This window comes from Rhinatrema bivittatum, chromosome 7, assembly GCF_901001135.1.
Source record: "Rhinatrema bivittatum chromosome 7, aRhiBiv1.1, whole genome shotgun sequence".
Taxonomy (NCBI): Eukaryota; Metazoa; Chordata; class Amphibia; order Gymnophiona; family Rhinatrematidae; genus Rhinatrema; species Rhinatrema bivittatum.
In genome coordinates this window covers 92,319,627-92,339,524 of record NC_042621.1, presented here as the reverse complement: position 1 = coordinate 92,339,524, position 19,898 = coordinate 92,319,627, and the positions used below count along the sequence as shown (strand labels likewise).

Below are 19,898 nucleotides of genomic sequence, written 5' to 3'. Positions count from 1 at the left end.
CATCCAACCCTCCCATTGGCATTATCTATGCTTTGTGATGAAATCCTCTCAATACCAGTACCAAGTTCTCCCCTTCGGTCTTTTAGTGGCATCAAAGGTCTTTATCAAATGCCAAGCTTTGGTAGCAGCACATCTCCATCATCAGGGCTACCGCAGCTAGGCATTTGGTAGGTAGAAATGCTTTTTCCTGAAGAGAGTCTAGCCATACCTGGATGACTGGCTAGTTACAGCGACTTTCCAGGAAGGAGTGTTGACCTCCTTGCAGAAGAAAATTCAACTCTAGCAATCCCTAGGGTTCCTAGGAAATTCCAAAAAATCAAATTCATCAAGGCATGGATAGACTCTCCACAGGACACAGCATTTCTTCCGACAGATCAAACTGACATCTTCAAAACCCTAACTCATTGCTTGGTAAACATGGAACAGACAACAGTCAAGGAAGTGCTAGTTGATCTGGGCTACATGGTGGTAGTGATTCATGTGATGACTCTAACCCACATCCAAATGTGACTCCTACAGTTGGGCCTCCACTCCCAATGGGACCAGTTAACCCTTAACAACTCTGGTGAATATCTTATAGGAAATGAAAAGAGAGCTCTACTGGTGATTAGCCTCATACATTTTACAATAAGGAGTTCCCCTTAATCTATTTCCCCATCAGTTAATGTTAGCAACAGACGTGTCCACCCAAGGGATGGAGAGCACACACAGGTCCCTACCGAATTCAGTGAACTTGGCCAGGAGTAGAATGACAGTTCAAAATCAATCTATTAGAGCTGTGAGCAATCACACATGCCTTCAGTACCTTCTTGAATCTCGTTGGAGGAAACAGAATTATCCATATTGACAACCAAGTAGTCATGTTTTATGTCAACAAGCAAGGAGGCACAGAGTCATGGACTCTATGCCAGGAGGCAATAAGTATATAGAAATGGACATGCAACCTTCAAGCTGTTCTTCAAGCGACCTACCTTCCAGGATTCCCACCTTGTGTCATGGTTAATTCAGCCCTACTTGTCAACAGAGAAAACAAATTTGAGTATCTTTAGCGGTGTTCTCTGTACACTGCAGAATGAATTAGCCATGCTAAATACTGCATGCCTTCCTGGAGAGTTGATTACCTAGGTATACTTAGCTTTAAAATAGACTGAGGGGCTATCTAGGGAACGTCTGTGCAGGAATTCCCATACATGCTCAGTAGAGCAAAAGCTATATAAGAAAGAAGGGTCCATTTGGTGCTAATCAATGACATCACCCCACGTGTCATGGCTAATTCATCCTGCTATCTACGGAGAACAACATTTATGGTAAACAAACTTGCTTTTCCTAACCTTCATTGATGATTACTTCAGGTACACAAAGACTTACTGTTTAAAACACAAAAAAATGAGTCAATGGCGATTTCAAGGAGTATGTGGAAGTGACATGCAACAAATACCAGCACAAATCTGGAACCATCTATTCAGACAACAGAGGAGAGCATGTGAGCACAGTGACTCAAGTATACCTCACGCAACACGGAATCAAGCATCAGACTACAGTGCCCTGTATTCCCAACAGAACAATGTAGCCAAAAGGAAGAACCACACACTGGTGAAGATGGCAAAGTGCATGCTGCTGGACACCCACTTTCCTGATAAGATTTGGGGAGAGGCACTGATGACTGCAAATTATTCCAGATAGTTGTAGGGGGTGTGTGGGGGATGGCATAATGGGGAGGAGACTCCAGATAACTGTAGGGGGTGTGTGTGTGTGTGTGTGTGTGTGTGGGATGGTGTAAGGGGAGGAGACTCCAGATAGCTGTAGGGTGTGTGTGTGTAGGATGGTGTAAGGGGAGGAGACTCCAGATAGCTGTAGGGTGTGTGTGTGTGTGTGTGTGTGTGTGTGTGTGTGTGTGTGTGTGTGTGTGAGTGTGTGTGTGGGATGGTGTAAGGGGAGGAGACTCCAGATAGCTGTAGGGTGTGTGTGTGTAGGATGGTGTAAGGGGAGGAGACTCCAGATAGCTGTAGGGTGTGTGTGTGTAGGATGGTGTAAGGGGGTGGGGTTACTTACCTGTGAGGGGGGAAAGTGTGTATGCTTGTGTGAGTGTGTGCACCCTGCTCTCCTTCACATGTCCCTTCTTGCTTCTCCATCCACTTTCCCTCCCTCTCTCACCCACTGACCCCCACCCCCACTCACTCTTCCGCACTTCCTCCTCACTTGCTCTTCCTCCCCCTTGTTCTCCCTCACGCTTCTCCCCCCCCCCCCCCATTATTGCTTTCTCTCCTTCTATTTCCCATATTGCAGCCAACCCAGCGGTCAGCAGGCAGAAAAGAGGTGTCAAACTGACAGCTGCAGAAGGGTCCGAAGGGTCAGTCTCCAGCTGGCAGGGCGGGGGCTCGGCACACTTGCCTGCTCAGTGCTCGCTCTCTTCCAGGCAGGCTCCTCTTTGGCTGACGAGGCTCGACCTCCTCAGTGGCCCTCCATCTGCCTTGCACCGGACTCTTCCCCTCCTCCACGGTGGCAGTGCTTCTGTTCTCCCTTTTTTCCCTGCCTGATAGTGCTGTCTTGTGATGTTATCTTTGATGCCAGTTTCACAGACAGGATGGCCAGACAAAAATGAAAACATAAGTGCCTTTTTTTGAATTTCATAAAACATGCTAAAGAAGGTGAGCTGAAACATTTAACTATTGATTTTGCAATATAACCTTTCAAATGTATTTATTTAAGCACAGCATTCACAGCTCTGTGCGGTGTACAATAGAAACTAAACAGGCAAAAGACAGTGTGCAGATGTTAAAATGCTCTCATTGTAGCCCTCCCCCCTAGAGAGAAGCAAAACATCTACATTTTCAAACATTTGGACTAACGGCGGCTTTTTCAACTTGACTTAGAGCAAATACATAAGAACATAAGAAATTGCCATGGCTGGGACAGACCAAGGGTCCATCAAGCCCAGCATCCTGTTTCCAACAGAGGCCAAACCAGGCTACAAGTACCTGGCAATTACCCAAACACTAATAAGTATACATGCTTTGAAAGTGCAGAGACTTTAAAGAGGGGTTGAGTGTTACCCTGATTCTCCTAACTCCTCAGTCCACTTTGTTCTTTTTAAAACAGCCACTTATGGAGAGTAATTGTAATGCACAGACTTTATCCAAAATTTCCAAGCAAACTTATGTGCCATGGCCTGTGAACAAAGTCACCCACACAAACTTATTCCCGCTAAATCCAGAGCTTAACTTGTGCAGGTGAGCTGACGCGCGTACTTTTTAAGATTGAAAAGCACGCGTGCCAGGTCCGCCTCTGCCCTTGAAGGGTTTCTCTCTAGTTTGTCTAAAAGTATTTGTGAAACCGAGCTGCGCATCTGCTTTACGTGTACTAAGCCTGGGTCAGTTTCAGAGCAGCCATTTACCTGCATCAAACCAGGTTTTATGCACATAAGGTGGCTTTAAAAATCGGACCCATCATCCTGAATATGGTTCTTTTTGGGCAGGCCTGCCTTTGGAATATCATGTATTATTTTAATCCTTATCTTTTTAAGATATTTTATGTAGTAAGAATAAGAGCCTTCGTCTCACACACAAAAAAAAAAAAAGCACTTAACTCTGTACTTTACTCCTGCCTGCTCAAAGTTTGGGTTATTCAATTTTTCATGATCTCCCCTGTATCTGAGTGATTAATGGGGTAAACTAGGGAAGACAATATTACGGTAACTTTGATGCCGGCGGGAGGGCACACATGTATGCACTTGTGCCGGCTCGCGCCAAAGGACACGACCATATTATAACATATGCTCTGTATATGCGCGTATGGTATAAAATACGCTGCGTGCACGAACATGTGCGCACAATTTTATATGACTGTGTGGATGTGCATGCAAATGTGCAAATGCCGCCTCTACAGCACAAACAGGGGGGATTTTAGCAGACATGCATGCAGACGCAATTACCAGTTTCCCTAGTTCGTTCCCAGTTCGCCAAGGTAAAGGATAGGGCTTCCTAACCCCCTTCGTTAATTAGCCTTCCTTTTACCCTGCTAGCCCCTACCCTTAAAGCCCCACTGACTAGCCTAGTTTTTTTTTGTTTTAGGACTTACATGCCATCTGTAGCAGAAGTACAGTTACACGGCAGGGGACCGCGGTGCACGCTTGTGCGCATAAATACTTACACACGCATTTCACGTTAAAGTCCCGGAATGCCCATGCCCCGCCCACACCACATCCCTTTTTTTTTTTAAATGTGTGTACGCACCAGGAGATACTCACGTACATGGGCGCCTTTTAAAATCCATACAGTGTGCACTGGCCCGATTTCTGTGCGTATCTTTTATTTACCTGAACGTCCATGCGTTTGGCGGTTTACAAAATGTTACATACGTAATTTTATAATACATACAGTACCAACGTGTTCTGCCTGATATAAGACTAACGCAAAATCACATCTGGCTACGATTTTACTGCCAAACTATATGCTCGTTACCACAAAAGCCTGATGGGAAAGTCACATTTTAAGTGCCTCCCTAAACATTTCTGAATCTGATATGATTCTCAAGTGTTCAGGCACTGTGTTCCATTTGATCGGTCCAACTACTGATATTCCTCTATTTCTTACATCCCCCAATTGAACTTGGTGGATTGACGGAAATGTTAATAGACCTTTATTGGCTGACCCTAAATTACATTGTAGGGTATGCATATGTAAAGTAACTAGCAGCCATAGCACTTCAGCATCATTTATCAACTTTTGAATTCATGATAATACTTTATATAGTATTCTGAACTGGATGGGTAGCCTGTGTAGTTTAGCAAGTACTGGGATGATACGATCATACTTTAGGGTATTAGTTAAAACTCAGACCGCCGAGTTTTGCAACAATTGGAGTGATCTCAGAGTGCTGTTTGGGAGATCCAATATAAGGGAGTTATAATAATCTGTTGTGGAAAAAATCAGCATCTACAATACCAAACGAAAATCATTAATTCTCAATAGAGGTTTTAAACGTCTGAGACACCAGAGTTTATAATAACCCAATTTCATCAAATTCCTGATAGGACCCTTCATTGACAGTTTGGTGTCCAGCTAAAGCCCAAGGTCCTGGACCTGTGTCACAACAGGAATTGGATAACTATCGAAATCAAACACTGGTAGTCCCTTTGCCCTCTCTCTTCTAATTTAAATACATTATTTACATTTTTCATGGGCCGGATATTCAGCGCTGGCACACATGGCAGTATTTCAGGGACAGGGGTTAAACCTTGGCTGATTAGCAGTGAAATCTGGTGCTGCCTGGCCAATGTTACCCGGTTAATTATGGTCAACCAAAGTCCTAAAGTGAATCAGATAACCTTCTAGATGATGTTCAAAAAAGAGAGAGCATCCTGGGGCCCATAGCCCCCTTCCTCTTTCTCGTTGTTGGCTGATCTGCAAAAAATGAAAAACAAAAAAACAAAAAACCCCTGGACAAGATGCTCCCTTCCTCCATGGCCCATATCTTTAAAAAAAATTAAAGCACCCTTAGGCCCAATGCTCCAAAAATGAAATAGCCCCCTGAAAGCCGGGACGTCTTTCCTTCTGAAGGAAGGAAGATGTCCCCTTCCCCCTTCCTCCCTCCCTTCTGGGGCCCGATGGTAAAAAGAAAGAAAGACCGGGTCGCAAAAGTTTTGGTTTTTTTTAAAGCCAGCTGGGATTCTCTCTGCCCCCTTCCCTCTGCATTTCGGCAAAAAAAAAAAAAACCTCCTCCTCCCTCTGCCCAGGTCATGACCACAAAAAGGAGGGTCATCTGGGGAACTCCCCTCGCCCTTCCTCCTGTTCATGAAAGGCCTTTATATTTTATAGTCAGGAGGGAAGGAGGAATCCCCGAGCTAGAGTTTGTGTACAGTTAGGGATTCACGCCGAAAAAAAAAAGAGGTTACAGGGTGGTTAAAGCAGAAAAAAATGTCTGGGAGATAGATTCTTCCTCCTCCAATGACGGAGGCAATCAGAGAAAATAGAAAGAGCACAGTACATGAGAGCCTGGCTTTTTTATACTTTCTTTAGCCAAGGGATTTCTATAAAAGACTGAATCTGATGGGCTGATTTGCCATCTTCTGGTGTCTATTTCCCTTTTCAGCAGGACTTGTTCCAGATACGTAAGTAATACAGGGTCACTATATTTTTTGTAAGAACATTTAAAGGATTGCAAATTATCAGAACATTTGTGTATGTTGAGATTAGGCATTTAAACCTTTTCTAGGGGATACCTTCCTCAGATTTCTTATAAACTGCTTGCTCACTGTGCTGAGCACTGGTACCATAGGACAACAGCAGGGAGGATTGTGAGAAACTGCAAGAGGACCTTGAAAAACTGGGAGACTAGGCATGCAAATGGCAAATTAAATTTAATGTGGACAAGTGCAAAGTGATGCACTTAGGAAAGAGTAACCCAAATTATAGATACATAATGGAAGGTTCCACATTAGGAGTCACCACTCAGGAAAAGGATCTGGACGCCATCATTGATAAAACATTGAAATCCTCTTCTCAGTGAGCAGCAGCAGCCAAGAAAGCCAATAGAATGCTAGGGATTAATAGGAAAGGAATGGAGAATAAAGCAGAGAATATCATAATGTCTCTGTATCACTCCATGGTGCGACCTCATCTTGAGTTTTGTATGCAGTTCTGGTCACCACATCTCAAAAAAGATATAGCAGAATCAGAAAAGGTACATTTCCTTTCTATCTACAAATTAAGCCCTGGAAATAACCATTCTTTATTGACCTGTTCTACCCCACCCATGATTTTATAAACTTCTATCATATCCCCTCTCAGCCATCTCTTTTCCAGGCTGAAGAGACCTAACCTGCACAGCCTTTCATCATAGGAGAGCCGTTCCATTGCCTTTATCATTTGTGTTGCCCTCCTCTGCACCTTTTTTTAGTTCTGCTAAGTCTTTTTTGAGACAGGGTGACCAGAATGGCTCACTCACAATGGGGCGCGTAACCCCCAAAAAACTGCCCCTGCGCGCGCCGAGCCTATCTTGCATAGGCTCAGCGGCACGCACAAGCCCCGGGACGCGCGTATGTCCCGGGGCTTTCAAAAATGGGCGGTCCGGGGGCGTGGTGGTGGTTCGGGGGCGGGGCCGAATCCTCCGGCACAGCGGCCTGTGCCGGGGGATGGCGAACTGGTGCGCGCAAGTTACGCCTGCCTTGGGCAGCCGTAACTTTTTCAACAAAGGTGGGGGGGGATTTAGTTAGGGCTGGGGGCGGGGTTAGATAGGGGAAGGGAGGGGAAGGGAGGGGAAGGTGGAGGGGGCCGGAGAAAAAGTTCCCTCCAAAAGTTCCCTCTGAATTCGGAGCGGCCTTGGAGGGAACGGGGAAAGCCATCGGGGCTCCCCTCAGGCTTGGCATGCGCAAGGTGCACATCTGTGCACCCCCTTGCGCGCACCGACCCCGGATTTTATAACATGCGTGCGGCACCCGCAAATAAGTTTAAAAATCTGGCCCAATATGTGTGTGTATTTACTTGCATTAATAATGTGCTTATATGAGCTCAAAAATGGCATAAACTCGATGTATTTCTGAAATTAAGAAAAAATCTTATGCATTTATAAAATATTAAATTGACAGCATTAAATATAAATTCTGTATATAAATACAGATCACATTTGATTTGCCAATTTAAAACAAAGGTTTATGCTGGATGGTTTTGTATACAGAGCAGCCAGAGAGTCTCGTCGTGCTTGACTGCATGAGGTTTGCATTATAGCTTTATTCTTTCCTCTTTGATAGTGGCGTTAAAAAATAAAAAATTATATATATATATAATTTATACCTGATTTAGAAATAAAGTGTTGTTTGGTTGTAACCACAGGGAGAAGTCAAACAGTACTATGATGAACTGGATATATATATATACACACACACACTCACACACGCACAGATATCGTACAGGCATTATGATCTATTTATTTGCATTGCAATTATCATATGTTGCATGAAGCCGGACTCCTTTAAAAGGGCAAGCAGAAACCGTGGTTTATTTACATAGAGTGTGTGTATGTGTAACAACACGGGAATTTTGGTTTGTTACCGGTTCCCCTGTTGTTACACTGACTTGATAGATGGGACTGAAGTGCGGTGCTCTTTTTGGTGTATATTATTTACATAGAGACCATTTTTTACAAGAACGCTGAAACATATTTAACATTTAATGTTATTTAAAGCTCTGTTTAGTCCATGCCTTTATTGGGTTGATAGAACTATAATATTACAACCGCATCGTATTTGATTTTTAGCGCCTTCTTGATACTGCAAAGCTACTTTGAAATATCCAGTTCATCATAGTACTGTTTGACTTCTCCTTGTGGTTACAACCAAACAATGCTTTATTTCTAAATCAGGTATAAATTTACATATGTTTTTATTTATATTTTTTGAAAGATTTTTAAATACATAATTAAGGCAATAGAATTAATAACCCGTATTCTACTTCCAATAGAATTGTTAATCAATTAACATATACAGTCTGAGTCAAGGAACCTGTTTATGCATATTTTAAAGGATACACAAGATACATTGAGGATATAAAGATTAATACAAATGGCATTGTATGCACATGATTTGATTAATAACCCCGCTGCCCACTGTTTTTATGTTTATGTTCAAAACATTTTATTGAGTGATGCACTTAGTAGCAGTTCCATCTTAAAAACGGTACAGGAAACATATAAACTGAGACAACTTTAGGAAATACAGAAAGCGAAAAAACCAAATCGGTAATCACTTCATTTTATAATACAGCAAACACGATCCATTCCTCTGAGGAGCTATAACCAATATGGAATCTCTGAAACCCAAGGGGCATGGTTCCTGTACCCCTACAGGCATCACAGACCCCTTGCGCAGGACCAAATCCACTGCATTCCCTGCTCCATTAAGTTTCTCCCCCCCCCCAACCCCATACCCCTTCCCCCCCCCCCCCAGAGATCTATGTCAAAATCCCAATTGGTTATCCCAATGAAAAACTCTTAGCCATTAAGAATCAAGCTTCGGGCTTTGTGTGGAAGGGCTTGTAAATACGGATCCCAAGTCTCCAAGAAGAAATGTCCATATTTCGGTGAGTGTCTAGATAACATAGTATCCATTAATAGTAATTGATAAAAATGGGTTCTCCACCCCCAGAACGAAGGGGGCTCCAACTCCCGCCAGTGTAGCAGTATGACTTTTTTCCCCACCAAGCCAGCCTTTATTAAGAGGACCCGGTGGCCTGCAGCAGTCACTAAATGACGAGTGATACAGTGAAACAACCATAAGTAAGGGGAGTTAGGGAGTTGCACGCCTATTAGGGATGACATATAACATACAATTTGTTGCCAGTATCTTTGAATCTTAGGACAACTCCAGAAAACATGAGATAGATTCCCCAACAACCCCCGGCAGCGCACACAGGTTGCCGTGGAGGCAAGTCCAGCCTTATATGCAATATGGGGAGAAATATATGCCCGTTGCAAAAGTTTGAGGTGCATTTCTCTAAAATACATGTTCCCAGTATTTGGAATCACACTTCTTACACTATAGGAAAAAACGGTGGAGGTCATCATAAAGGCCCCGTCCCGGTTCCAACGCTCCACCGCGAGGCGTCTGGAATCTGTAGGAAGACCCCTAACCAACCTTCGATAGTACATAGAAAGAGTGGGCACCTTAGTAAGAGTTAATTGAAAACATTTTTCTAAGGCTGTAAACGCTGCCAGATGTTGGCCGGGCAACCCCAGGGACTTGATATAATGAGTAATCTGCAAATATCCAAACAGATGAGTCCCTGGTAATCCATAGAGCTCTTGTAACTCCGCAAAAGATAAAGGGGAACCTTCCGTGTCTAAAACATGGCCCAAATAGTAAATACCCCGATTCCTCCAGGTCTGAAAACAAACATTATTAGAACCCGGGGAAAAATCTAAATTACCCTTTACTGGGAGTGGACAAACTGGGAGGGACAAACACTTGAAATGCCCAAGAACTTAGTGAGCTGAGCCCAGGTTATCCGCAGAGGCTGAAGAAGGGGGTGCGTCCGGAGCAGGGGGGGAAGTTTCCCCCTCGGATGCATCAAAGCATAACTTAATGCTACTGGGGAAATCAGAGTATATTCAGCTAGCAGATTAACAAAGGAGGACTTCTCCAAGATCCACCCCCTGATCAATCTAAGATTTGCCGCCATCCCATAAAATGTGAATACTGGGACCCCCATGCCTCCTTTAACCCATGGTAACTGCAACCCTTTCAGCGGTATCCTTGCTTTTTTTCCCTTCCAAATGAACCCCCGCATCAGTCCGTCGAGACGGGTCAGATCCCGAGAATGTAACAAAAGCGGATAGTTTTGAAATAAATAAAGCCACTTGGGTAACAACACCATTTTGAACAAATTGATCCGGCCACTGACCGAGAGCAGCAGATCTCGCCAGGTTGTCAATCTGGCCTGAGTAGCTTGGAGCAAGGGGATCACATTAAGATTATAAATATCCCGCACATTAGTTGAGAGATTAATTCCCAAATATTTAATAGAGCCCTTATCCCACTGCAAAGGAAAAGGCTCTCCCCACTGCTCCCGAAGTACATCGGAAGACGCCAGCGCCTCCAACTTTTCCCAATTAATTCGCAGACCAGAGAGCCTCTCATATATTTGGAAAAGAGCCAGAAGAGCCGTCAGTGACCGACGGGGTGATGTGAGAAAAAGCAGCACATCGTCCACGAAGGCCGCATATTTGAAAATCGCCTTCCGCTCTTCCCAATGAAATTGAATACCCCGTATAGCACTAGTGGCTTGTATGGCAAGCAAAAGAGGTTCTAAGGTAAGTAAAAAAAGAAGTGGGGAGAGCGGGCAACCCTGCCTAGTCCATCTTTCCACCCGAAAAGGAAAAGTGAGCCCCCCATTAATTCAAATACACGCATCTGGGCTATTATATAATAATTGAATGGCTCACTGTTTTTATGTTTATATATTTCCTTTAAGTGTTTATTCTTTTGACTATTTTACATTTTAATCATATTGTTATTTAACGGTAATTGATGGGATAATAAAGAATAGTTGTACTTACATATGTAATTATATATGTTTTTATATTCGATTATGATTCTGTATCTTAGATTCTTTGTGATTTTTATTTTGTAACCCCTTTCCATAGACGAAACTCGGCAAGAGTTGGGCATTTGGGATAATTGATATTTATATTCCAATCTATTTCCTGCATTATTTCCTTTTTAAATATTAGCGTTAGCAACAGGGTTCTACCCTGATTAAAGTGGAATCCATGGAAAATATTTATTTATTTATTTATTAAGAATTTTTTTATCCCTCATATCCAAAATTCTATGCAGTTTAACATAAATACATTCATAATAAACTCTTTAAAAAGACAAAACCAACAGAAATAAAAAAACATTAAAATAATATAAACACCCTAACAGCATTCATTAAATTTACATTTACTCAGCAATTTAACTTAGATCCCGAACCTGAAACCCAGCTTATCGCAATACTCTAGACTTATTCATTTAATTTGACAGTTTCTTCTACAGCTATGTATCAGTATATGCCTGGAAAAACAAATGCGCCTTTAGGTGTTTTCTAAATCTTAATATCGATATCTCTTCTTTAAGGTCTAGAGGCAGCGCGTTCCATAACACTGGCTCCTGAACCAAGAAAAGCCTCTTTCTTATCTCATTGATTTTAATATTTTTGGTGAAGGTACAACCAGAAGATGTTGGAATGAAGACCTTAAACACCGGGATGTTTGATAAGATTTCAATATTATATTCATGTTAGGGGAAGCTAATTCATTAATGGATTTAAACATTAACATAATAACTTTAAAAGTAATTCTCCACTTTATTGGTAAAAAGTGTAGACTCATCAATAATGGAGTTATATGCTCCCTCATCCTCACCCCAGTGATAACCGTAGCCACCGAATTTTGCATCATCTATAGGGCTTTCAATGATTTTTTGGCAGCCCTAAATACAGGGAATTGCAATAGTCAAGAGGAGACACGACTGTATGATGGTTCTCAAGTCTCCTTGATTTAGATACGGTTGGAGTCTCCGTAACAAGTGCAGTTTGAAATAAGAAGTCTTAGGGCCTTATTTTCCAGACGGATCGCGTGCAATAAGGGACGTTTCGCATGCGAAAAGTCCCTTATCGCGTGCGATACCAAGATGGGGGCGGAGTCAGCCCCAGAAGAGGAGGAGTCGGGGCATCACCGGCGCCGACTCCGTGAAGATGCAGCGGACGACAAAAAGGTAAGGCCCTTTTCGCGTCCTAGTTCGCGCCCAATAGCTACACCTACTATGGTGGCGCTATTGGGTGCGAAACCGGCAGCGATCGCACTGCAGCACTGCGATCGCTGCCGGCTAGCACAGGACCGCCACCCGTTTCGGTCCCCCACCCCTCATTACCTAAAGTATCGCAGGCCTACGATACTTTAGAAAATGAGGCCCATAATCATCTTAACAATCTGGGATTTCATTGACAGAGTTGTATCCATGACAACTCCCAAATTTCTAACTTCATTCACAATTGGGATTTTTTGATCATCTAATATCAAATATTTTGGCACAATAGGGTCCACAGATCTTGCCAAATATAAAATTTCAGTTTTAGAAACATTTAGCAATAGTCTGTTCTGAAAGAGCCATTCCTTCAAAGTTTTCAAACATGAAGTAACCTTCTTCAATGTGGATTCAAATGAATCTTGAATAGGTATGTAAAACTGGATATCGTCTGCATATAGACGATATCCAACTTCTAGTTGTGCTAACACATTACACACTGGGGCTATACAGATGTTGAAAAGAACAGGTGACAGGAACAAACCCTGTGGGACTCCAATATTAAGCTCAAACCTATCGGCGCATTCATTTGCCACACAAATACATTGTGAACGATCTTTCAGGAATGAAGTAAACCAATTCAGGCAGGTATTGCCAATCCCAATACTACGTAAACAATGAATTAAAATTGAATGGTCGATTGTGTCAAAAGCTGCACTGAGATCTAAAAATACCAAAAAGAAACCTTGACTTTTGTCAAAACCTTGCCAAAATGTATCAGTAAGAGATAGTAACAGTGCTTCTATATTAAACTTTGAACTAAAACCATATTGAAAATCGTCCAAAATCTGATTGATGTCCAAAAACTCTTGGAGTTGAGTAAGAACTACTTTCTTCAGTAGTTTGGCTACAAATGGTAAGTTACTAATAGGACGGTTACCAGTAAGGTCCGTTGGATCTAAAGTAGGTTTTTTCATTACAGGTCTTACTGTTGCTGCTTTTAAAGCAGCAAGAACATGGCCGTCCCTTAAAGAATAATTAATTAATTCACTAACAAAACGAGCAAGATCTGTCCCCAGTAGTTTAAAAGAGACATTTGAACAGTTTGACAATGGGCAAAAGTTAGGTTTCAGACTCCCAATAAGGTGAACAATTTCTTTTGAACTCACTAAAGCAAATGATTCCCAGACATAGGTCACTCCCTCACTATCAATCTTGGACTTATCTGCAAAACAGGAAGTTATTTTATTAATTTTCTCATTGAAAAATAAACCAAATTCCTGAGCACTAGGGATAGCCTGAATTTCCAGCAAGACAGAAGCTTTGGAGGTCAACATTTTTCAATATAAAATAATTCTCTTGATTGATTAACTGCCCCTTGTATCTGCTTTGCAAAATATTCTTTTCTGCTTATTTGATGCTTCCCTATAATTATGTAGTTCTTTCAAATAAATTTGATGATTTGTTTCAGATTTATCCTTCCTCTTACTATGCTCCTTTGCTCTCAGTTGTTTTTTATAGACAGTCATCTCTTTACCAAACCAATGTGCTTTATATAATCTATTGACAACTATTTTAGTATGGAGGTAATTTGATTCAAAACACAATTTAGTGACTCCATCCAATAAAGAATTGCTTCTTCTGAATTATTAGGTTTTTTTCTTCTCTAACTGAGGGATCCAAGATTCCTTTAATGAATCTGTGTCAAAATTTCTTCTCTTATACAGAGTTAGAGCTGGAGGATTCTTCTTGTTTTTATTCTCAGTTAGGGACAACGAGATATCGATCAAAAAATGATCAGACCATGGAACAAATTTACTATTTAACTTTTATAAACTTGAAATGTGTATCAATTGACCTAACAAAAACTAGGTCCAATGTATGACCTTTTAGATGAGTTGGGTCCTTAACTATTTGAAGCCACCCTAGAGCTTCCCTAGTACTTAAAATTAGCTTACAGCTGTTTGTTAAGGGATCAAAATCCACATGCAGATTGAAATCCCCAAGACAATAAGATCTTTTTTGTCACCATTAATGGAATATAGTATGTCCAATAACTCCATAGGGCAATTCTCTAGGATACTTGGTGGTGCATAAACAAGGCAATTATACCATAAAACATTATGGAGAACTAAAACTTCAAGTTTGGAATCTATATTGCATTCTACTATTTTTAAAGCATATTTAGATTTATCAATAATCAACAGCCCAACTCCCTTCTTATTCAACCTGGACTTATAGAATATCTGGTAACCACTAACTTGTAATTGATTTAATAATAATAAATCTGATTCTAATAACCAAGACTCTGTTATGCAAATAATATCTGGTTCCTGAGTTAATAATAACTCAGATATAACTGGAATTTTCTTCCTGATTGCTTGAATATTAATTAAGCAAATTTGAAAGTTATTATAAAACGAGGAAAAATTATTAATAAAGCTCAACGGTTCACATTTTGGCTCAATCAAACATCTACATTCTCTACGCACAGGAGCTGAAGGAAGTCCTGCATATCTACCCCTCCCCCAAATCACTGGGATTTCCGAGAGGCCTTCCATTTCTAAAACATTTAAAAAAGACCCAAAGGAGATCAAACAAAAACTCATTAAAATAACCAGTAACAATTCAAATATTATTTTCAAGGTAAACATAGCTACAGAGAAAACTCCTTGGGTGCACACAAAGGGCGTGCAAGAAGGGGCGAACAAAGGGGCACTCTATTTATTTATTTATTTAAAATATTTATATACCACTTATCTAATTTCTAAGTGCTTCACAATAAAACAATCATAATGAAATTACATCATGAAAACAAAAAAATAATATAAAGCACATGGGTCAATAAAACAAAATCAATACAAAACAACATATATAATATTTAAGCAGGGCCGGTGCTTCCATTAGGCAAACTAGGGGATCACCTAGAGTACCAAAGTTTTGGGGGTAGCACAATCCTGCCAGCATGAGGCCCAGAGGGCTCCTGTTTCATCACTAATACTGCCAAAGAGGGGAGCATTGTTTTGAAGCTATTTCCGCCGATAGGAGGGGGTGCCTGTGCTAGAGGTAAGTTGCGGAAGGGGATGCAAGACCAAATATTCACCTGGGGTGCCAAATACTCTTACACCAGCCTGTTCTGAAGGTGTATAATGCACCACTAATCATGTAAGCAATATACAAATAAATAGTGATGTCAAATTATTTAATCCAAGTATTTATCAACAATGATCCAAATGATGTAACCATCTATATAAGAGGGAATGAACAGTGGAACATTCATACAACACACTGCACTAGGCAGAAAGGTATCTCCAGCATGTATTTGGTAACCTTTAGCTAAACTATGTTCCATAAAAAACACTTGCCTTTCTTATAAAAATTTTTACACATAAAACATCTTCCAACATACCTTACTATGAACACCTTTAAAGAAGACCCACAAACCCATGTTTATATGTTGCATATTCCTACAAAAAAGGTTTTATATTCCATTTGTATCGGGATTTTTTGTGCACACTATGTTTTGCCATGTGTGCAGGGTTCACGACCTGTGTCACATGCACACAGCTTAGAGGGAACAGTGTACTGGATTTCAATTTCCTACTTAAAATCCTAAATTTAACCTCCAGAACCTCTCTCCTGCACTTTCCTTTCTCATTGGTACCCATAAGTACGTCAACAGCTGGCTCCTCCCCAGCACTATCTAAAATCATCCATGACAATATATAATAAAATAATAAACTTGCTGCAATATTTCTCATTTTATTTTAATATAGAATACTTCAGAGGTTAAACTAACTTAATGCTGGGTTCCAACAATAACTGTTAACTATTGAATTCATTTTATTAAATATCCACCATATATAAAATAATTTATATATATGTACTGCTTCATTAACTCCAATGGATCAAAAACCATTCAGACTACATAAAAATTATTCAAGTTGCAATGTCCATAAATGTCGTTTATCACATTTCTAGAATCAGTCACAAACTTTAACCTCTGAATACAGAATTAGTTATGCATTCATCAGTCTTTTATGGCATAAAGTTCATTTTAGATTGTTCCATGATCATGTGCTGTTATCTCAGCAAGTTGGATGCCTTTTTGAAGTTCATTTCGCTTTGATGTAATCCTTATTCTAGCCATGAGTGCTTAGCAGCTTGTTAAATACAGTAGTGGTATATTATTTCACCTTACTGCATATTTCTCCAAATTTCCCATGCTAAAAAGTCATTATGTAAACAAATTTGTAAAACCTACAACTCAAAGTGCATTTCTTCATGGTACAACATAAAATATATTTATATAAAATAAATTTGGGCAGCATACTTAAATAGAATTATCTTATTTCCTCAATGAGAGCTGTTACAAAAAAAAAATTAGAATTCTGTACTAATTATGTTGCATTAAAAGGATTTAATTTTAATTATACAGAAATCCTATGTGCAGTACAAACTATAGTTTACACATGTACATATACAAACCACATATACTGTCAAATTAAATATCTTTAAGTACTAGCTCTTGCCACATCTCTCATAACACCTATTTCTTCTCTCCAAAACACTTCCTAATATTTCCCAAAAAGTATAACAAGTAGGTACTGCTAGCTTTCGTTTCACCTCAAGAAAATGTAACAGACCAAATAATTGCCCCACATCTTTCTTTAAGATCATCCAAAGATGAACCGCGCCTTTGCTAAACCAATAAAAGCCTTGTAGTTTATGTTCCAGTACAAATTCAGTATATATTATTAAAAAGGCCTTTCCCCTGTTTGACATGGGTAAATACGAGAAAGACTATATTGTAATTCAAACATGCCATATCACATTGATAAAGAATTTCATTTTAAAAGTAGAATGTATCTAATTATAGATATGTATCTTTTTCAGTAGTTTTGAGTGACTTTCAAATTCCATTTCAGGAAGTAACATAAAGGACAATAATATTAAACAAAGGCTTTGATCTGAAACCACAGCTGATCTGCAAACATTTTTCAAGCCTGAACAGCAAACCTGATTTCCGATAATTCACGATTTCTCTACTCCGAATGCCTTCGGCTATTTCCGGGTATTTTAGGAACCTGTCGAAAGAAGCCGAATCTTGCTCGAATTGCACCCGAAAGGCACCGATCCTCGTAGAAGGCGGGGCCCAGACCTGCAGTAAGCTCCCGAGGGCAAACCCGAAGCCACTTTTATAGTCTCTGCTGGGCGCTGTCCAACACTTGAACCGCCTGAAAATCTATCAAGATATGTCCAGTGGCTGTATGACAGGAGGGTTCAACTCCTAAACTCAAATCGAGGACACTCGGAGAGAACCCAACATCTCCTCCCCAACCTCCAAATTTCCGCATGCAAAGCTGAAATATTGCACAGAAATATGCACCTCAACAATAACACCCCCATGAACACTAATTGCCCTGACAACACTAAATAATAAGTGATAACCTCAGAACAGTATAGAAAGTAGCCTTTAAAATAATCGCCGCGTTATCCTGATGCAGACAAATTAACCAGGAATTTTAAGTCCACTAGTAGACTCCGTTCAGTGATGGCGCCGCTTGAATATCATAGACTGTCACTAGGGTGTCTATAGAGCAAGCTTGGGTCCTAGTTTCCTACATTACAATGAATAACTTCTTTGGAAAATATTTTTCCATTGATTTCCTATGAGATGCAATTACTTCAGCTATTCTGACATGTTGAAAAAGAATCATTTTTTGTTTATTCATAGCAACCACTAATTAGTAACAGTGTATGTGTGCAAAGGTGTCACAGCAAAGCCATCTAAAAAGCCAGCACCGTATTAATAAACACATAAATTCAAAATCTTTCCCAAGCTTATACACATCAGATTATACATAATCAAAAACAGTCTATAAATAGAAAAGTATTCGAGAAAGCAAGTAGGCATACAACGTCCAGGAATTTAGGGCAGGGCTTTTGTGAAAAGGTTGGTTCTATTACCTATTTTTAATATTACGGTCTAAATGTAATTGGTGCTTATCTGCCAAATTAATCTTCTGATTAAGATAAAGGCTGAAATCTCGGGTAAAAGGAGCTTAAAATTGAAGTGATTTTTGACCTAAATCTCCTTATAGGCAGATATATATATATTTTAAATTAATGCCAGAAAGCCAATCCAATGGTCCATGTCAGGAGATCAAACACTAAAAGAAAGCCCTTGAAGAGAAAAACCTGGCATTAAGATTAATTGACAGTGGTATGTTTAATGGCTCTGCCCCAGTTACATCTATGCCATTTACATGAGTCTGGAACTCCTCTCACCCTCACTCTGAAACAAAACCCGCATATCCTTCACTTCAGCACCAAATCTACGAACAGCAAACATTTGATTGAGACAGTATCCCCACCATCTTATTTGCATTATAAATCACTGCAAAGAAAATGCACTAAGTCGAAAAGAAAATAGAACTATCTAGCTATACAGGACTAATAATTACTCTATGGAAAATATGGCGGATCTTATGTTATTAATAAACGACTAACCTACCAAACAGTATAATCATGTGTGGATAAATGGGAAATAAAAGGTGGTAGAAGAAAATTTAAAATAAATGGGAGAGAAGAAGTGAAAAGAGGAAACTACTTACTTCATCTGCTTCACGATGGTGCTTTTTCCAGATTCTCCAGCCCCTGTTCGGGGGACACATGAAAAAGAGAATGAACGAGCAGTGAGTGTCATAATATAAGGAGATAAAAAAGATTACATACGAGGGAGCAGCTGGGCTAACGGATGCACGGATCATCTTTGGAAACCATAGATGATTCACATTTAGAATAATAATAATAGTAGCAGTAATAATAATACATCAGGCATTTAATTAAAAAAAATCGCAATGATCAAATCATGCAGACCTCACCTAACAAGAGCAATTTCACATCCTTGGCGGCGCTGATACCATCCTCTTTTAGGTTTTTCTCAATCTGCTTGCTCCTTTCCAAGGCAGCTCTCTCCTCAGCGCTCAGTGTACATCCCATGGTGGCAAAGCTCGGTTCTTGCTCTCTCTCCCTGGCTCTCCCAAAAAAAAATGTACCAAAAAAGGTGGACACAAAATGCCTCCTTTTTCGCCTCTCCCTCTCTCTCTTTCTCTCTATACAACCAACAATCGAGGCATCCAAGTGGGACAGGCAGGCTGGCTGGCACTGGGTTTGCAAAAGATTGAGCTGGCTCTCCTGAGGGGGAGGGTGGATCCCTGCTCTTGTTGCTGGAGGATTTCTCTCACTCACTCAGGCTGGGGATCTCTAATGGGCGGCGGCGATGGCTGCGAGCGATCGCATCGTTCAGCAGATCACAATGGAGAAAAGAGGAGAGGGGACAGAGTGCGCCAGGAGCTGCACAGGGACTGCCCCATTCAATGACGTCAGCAGAGCAGGGCGCCTGCTTCAAGTCGCTGGAGCACGCGCGCGCGCGTCTCGCCTGTGAGTCCCAGTGCGAGCGCGCTCTGCGTGCATTCCTGTCCAATGGCGCGAGTCACGCACACTGCGCGTGCTCCTGTTCTACGCTCGTCAGCTTGCTTCCAGTGCTGGGCGTGACGTACTGCCCAGCACCGCACACACCCCTCACTTTAATGCGGTGTAGGTCCAGTGCCAG

At 40.9% G+C, this 19,898-nt stretch overlaps 1 protein-coding gene across 1 annotated transcript in view; it reads right to left on the bottom strand.

The window, feature by feature from the left end:
- Positions 1–19,648, bottom strand: part of GNAO1 (G protein subunit alpha o1) — a 552,945-nt gene extending 533,297 nt beyond the window's left edge. The window contains exons 1-2 of the mRNA XM_029608706.1: positions 19,168–19,648; positions 18,898–18,940 (exon numbers count right to left, since the gene is read on the bottom strand). Of these exons, the coding sequence (XP_029464566.1) occupies positions 18,898–18,940; positions 19,168–19,285 (161 nt within the window). The 5' untranslated portion in view covers positions 19,286–19,648. The remainder of the gene's footprint in view (positions 1–18,897; positions 18,941–19,167) is intronic.
- Between the last annotated feature and the right edge of the window lie 250 nt (positions 19,649–19,898).